The sequence below is a fragment of the Triticum dicoccoides genome, chromosome 6B, assembly GCF_002162155.2.
Source record: "Triticum dicoccoides isolate Atlit2015 ecotype Zavitan chromosome 6B, WEW_v2.0, whole genome shotgun sequence".
Taxonomy (NCBI): domain Eukaryota; kingdom Viridiplantae; phylum Streptophyta; class Magnoliopsida; order Poales; family Poaceae; genus Triticum; species Triticum dicoccoides.
The window spans coordinates 447,822,488-447,827,162 of record NC_041391.1 but is presented as its reverse complement, the minus strand read 5'-3'; the positions used below and the strand labels follow the sequence as shown (position 1 = coordinate 447,827,162).

General features: G+C 46.4%; 1 protein-coding gene across 1 annotated transcript; it reads left to right on the top strand.

Annotated features, from left to right (window-relative positions):
* The first annotated feature begins 435 nt into the window (after window positions 1-435).
* LOC119325646 (H/ACA ribonucleoprotein complex non-core subunit NAF1-like) lies at window positions 436-4,462 on the top strand. Its single transcript, XM_037599371.1, has 4 exons — window positions 436-1,248; window positions 1,709-1,786; window positions 2,304-3,552; window positions 4,178-4,462. Exons 1-3 carry the CDS (start codon window positions 748-750, stop codon window positions 3,492-3,494), a joined length of 1,770 nt encoding a protein of 589 aa, XP_037455268.1. The 5' UTR covers window positions 436-747; the 3' UTR covers window positions 3,495-3,552; window positions 4,178-4,462.
* The last annotated feature ends 213 nt before the right edge of the window (window positions 4,463-4,675 follow it).

Below are 4,675 nucleotides of genomic sequence, written 5' to 3'. Positions count from 1 at the left end.
TGAGCGCCAGCCGGGAGGGTCCAGCTCCGGCGTCCGTGCTGCGCCAGTGTGGGAGTTACGACGATGCTGCAAATCCGGAGCTGCCCCTGGTGTTGGACCGCTCCAAGGCAATGCGGAGGGCCAACTCCTCATCGTAGTCGAGGGCGGAGCCCGGGTAGTTGCCGGAGCTCGACATTGCTCTTGATTGGATCAAAATGCGGGAGGGGAGAGGACAGGATGGAGCGAGAGAGGCGAGTGGAGTGAGCTAGGGTTCGGAGCTGGAAGTCGGATTGGAGATTTTGTGGGACAGCTGTGGGGTCGATGATGGGCCAAGCATGTCAGATGGACGCGCCCGGGCATGCCCGGGCCCCAATATCCATTTTAGATTTAGGCCGGATATAAAAGACGCCGGACAATCTGGATATTTGAGGCTGTTTTGAGACATCTTTGATTTTTTATAACCGGTCGCTCGAAGCCTCGTCTCCTTTGCTCCCCGGTCGCCGTGGCGAATCCCGCAACAAAACCCTAGCCCAAAACCCCCACATAGGCACCCCGCAGTCCTGAACCCTCCTTTGCGGCTTTGCCTCGAGCCCCACCCCGAGCCACTATCACACTCCGTCGCGCCTTCCGCCTCGCCCCTTGCGCTCCCGTCGACCCCGGCGGCGCGGTGCCCTCGCTACACACCCCCGGCACCACCGCCCAGCTCCGCCGGTACCGCCATCGCGTTCGCCTCTCCCAGCACGCGCGCTAGCTGCTATTTACACTGAGATGGATTCTGAGGTTCTGGCGAAAGAGGTACTGAAAGATGGAGGGGGGAAGGGGGAGGAGGGGAGCAAAGACGAAGCTGCTGTTCGTGCTGAGATGAAAGAGGAAGTGGAAGGTGGAGGAAGTAAGGGGGAGGACCAGAGCAACGGCGAGGCTTCCGTTGATGCTGAGATGAATTCTGAAGTCTCAGCGAAAGTGGAAACGGAGAATGGAGGAAGCAAGGGGAAGGAGGAGAGCGAGGCCGAGGAGGAAGATGGGGAATCAGGGGAGGCTACTTCGAGTAGTGAGGAGGAGGAGGAGGAGGAGGAGGAGTCAAGTGAAGCGTCGTCGAGCAGTGATGAGGAAGAGCAGAGGGCCAATAACCATTGTGGTGTCGGTGACATGGCAGCCCTCATTGAGGAGGGCAAATTGATGGTTGGAATCAATGATGATGATGATGAGGAGGAGGAGGAGGAGGAGGAGGAAGCATCAAAGGGTCATATCAACTCCAAACATGAAGCAGAGGTATTGAGATGTATCTTGTTCATTTTTTTCATGTAGTAGTAGTTGAGTGTGAATCATTTGCTAGCGAGTTACAGTTCGTCTAATCAGCACAATTGACTTTGCAATCAAGCTCTATTAGATGATGAATATATTTTAATAGTACAAAATAGTACTCCTAATACAAGAGCTTGCAGCCATTTCAACAATTGTTTATCCAGTGTGCTAAGTACTCCAGCTAAATCAACAGTTGATTAGAAGTTTATGTTCAATTGTTTATACAGTGTGTTAACTTGTTGATTTGTTATATCTACGGTGTTGTAGAAGTTTATGCTCAATTGTTGATTTGTTGCTACAACTTGTATAATCAATTGCTAAAAACCGTAGATATAATACAAGAGTACACTTAATGGTATGATCCAGTATGTTTACAAAATAAGTTGTTAGCATGCCTATTATAATATCGATATGTCATACCTTGCAGATCCTTCCTCCAGTGCCGAAGATCGAAGTCCAGCTGGAACCACATCATAAGGCACTCCCAGTGGGAACAATTTCATCTGTAAGTCTTATGTTGAACTTGACTTTTCATCTAAAGTCTTATTCTCATTTATTTTGAACAAAAATCTATTAGCACTTCTTTTTTATTTCACATCTGGTGAACATTCAGCCAGCTACCTCCCATTTTGTGTATGTATAGATTATTTGCCTGGAAAAGCTAGAAATCTGTTGCTTTATAATATAAAGCGGGGGGAAACCCTTTTTCGGTAAAGCTAGAAATCTGTTGGACTTGTATTTGTATGCGCTATGATAATTTGACCGTATCAGTAGGGTTTTGGGATTCTGGATGACAGTGTTTACATATTTCCTGCATCGCAACTATTATCTAGTACCATTTTTTAATGGAATTTTTGTATTTGCATACTTCTCCCGTATGGTGCTTGAGATTTTTATTGATAGACAGGGCTTCTCATTTAGTCATAGAGTAAATGAAATGCACATTTATATTTCCTCTTTTTAGATAATACACAGTGTATTTCCTGTGCGGTCCATATCTTGACTGTTTGCTGTCACACTAGATCATGGGTGAGAGAGTGATTGTTGAAGGGTCAGTGCAACACAATCCCCTGAATGAGGGTTCTATACTCTGGATAACTGAAAGCAGGACACCACTTGGTATTGTTGAGGAATTATTTGGACCAGTAAAAAGCCCATACTATCTCGTGCGGTATAACTCTGTGGAAGAAGTCCCTTCTGGGATTAGTGCTGGAACTGCTGTCTCTTTTGTTATGGAATTTGCAAATCATATCTTAAATGTGAAGGAGCTATACACCAAAGGCTATGATGGATCAGGAGATAATATTGAGGACCAAACAGATGATCCTGAATTCTCTGATGACGAGAAGGAGGCTGAGTACAAAAGATCATTACGGCTGGCAAAAGGGCAGACTGATAGGCAACTTGACTCTAAGAAGCGTTCTGGTGATAAGAAGAGGAAGCAGCCCAGAGATGCTGGATTCCATAAGGGTATACCTAGGACCCATGATGTAGCAACACCAGCTCACCAATCAAAACACCGTATTTATCGCTCAGATATGGCTCCTGTTGCTGATAAGTCAGGACGTTCACGTACGAGTGTACCAATAATGACACCACCAGTCACAGTGAATCCTGCTATGGCATCAGCCATTCAGTTTGCAGACCAGAAAGGTGGCTGCTTCCCTAACCCATCACAGCAGTTCTTACCACAGCAGCCAAATGTTTGGCCTCGTGGGTTTCCACCTTCTATGTACCCGAACATGGGAATTAACGGAGCTGCTCTTGCAGCTAATATTATGCAGAACATACTCAGTGGATCCAATCAATACCAGCAACATTACCAGAATCAGAATTTTGGTGGATTCTTCAATGGAATACCCATGACCCCAACACAGTTTATTCCGCAGAGCGGAATTCCTGTAAATCAAATGCCTTTTGGTGGACCACAAGTAAATCCTCCATTTGGTCCAACATCTGAACTGGGGATGGGGCAGGGGAACTTTGGTAATCTTGGGTACTTGGCCGGGGACCAAGGGCTGCCGCACCCTGGGTTGCCTAATGCTCAGGGATATGGGCGCCTACCATCATCGCATGGAGGTGGTGGTCAGCGTCCTATGCAATTCAATTCTGGGCAGTTTAATCAGGGGAGCTCGTCCTTCTCTGGAAGAAGGCCACAACAACAGGGAGGCCAGCACTCACAGGGGAGAGGTAGTGGCGGGCATCACAAATAGGATAACTGGCAGGCGTGTATTTTTCTTCGTTGCAGGAAGAGTTATACTTGAGAGCAATGTAAGTCTCCCTGTAATTGTAGTGTTTACTCACTCCTACTTCATATAATTAATCCATGCGACTATTGGTGCATGTTGCTCATTACTTCTGGAAAAGATATTTGTTAAATTACTTAAGGATGGATAGACAATGAATTAGATAGCTGGTAGTTTTGTATTTTGGTTTGCACCTCAAAGTCAAGTCAAAAACAGTTTATCGTGGGGTAATTTTCTGCTGCCGTCACGGCATTTGGAATTAAAAGGAGCAATTCAGCATGGTAACTCGCTTCTCATTTTGATTCTGTAGTCATATCATACTATAGTAGGTAGCAATTTTTGTACTTTGTGTTTATATGGAACCCGAAAGCAATAGCGTGTTTTCTTGAGGTTGAAAACTGAAACCCTCGATCTGTCCTTCGCTGAAAAAAATGGATGTGACAGTGGCGTCGAAAATGTGCTCCTTCTGTGTTGTAGGCGTTATTGCAAGAAAACATGTCTTCTAGTGTCACTAAGGTGTTTGAACTGGTAGCAAGAGTAGCAATGATGGGGTGGCGGGTTTATCACATAATGGCATCTGTTGCCACTTAAATAGGAAACCTGTCTTCCAGTATTGATCGAACCTTAATGTTTCTTATTTACCTTCTCAGGTCTTTTAAAATGCCTGCAGTTACGAAACAAATCAAGCCTTTTCGGATGAATGAATCAGGAAGCTGATGGTGGTATTTTGCCGAGCCTCACATTTTGGGAAGATCTGGAGAAGTTCAGATTTGGGGAGTTAGGCTGATAAACTCGTTGTACTTTCGTTTTCGGAAAGAGGGACTTGCTGCTTGATGCGATACCTGAAAAATGTGAGAGTTGTTTCAGTTTGCATTTGCACGACAAGGAAAAACACACCTGCACGACATGTTTATGCAAGGGATTATCTCTCGATAGTTTTTAGGCCGAAATTTGGGCAGGCCGCTGCGGATGTGCCCTCCCCCAACCGTCCAATCCATGAAAAATGCTCGGTCTGTTCGCTCCTTCTCCCCGCGTGAACGCTCAGTGTTGTCGCCCGCTCCCTCCAGCCCCTACCGTGGCAACCATGAGCTGGAGCCACTTCCGACGAGGCCGGGGATAACAATTTGGCGATGTGGGACCGTATTGGT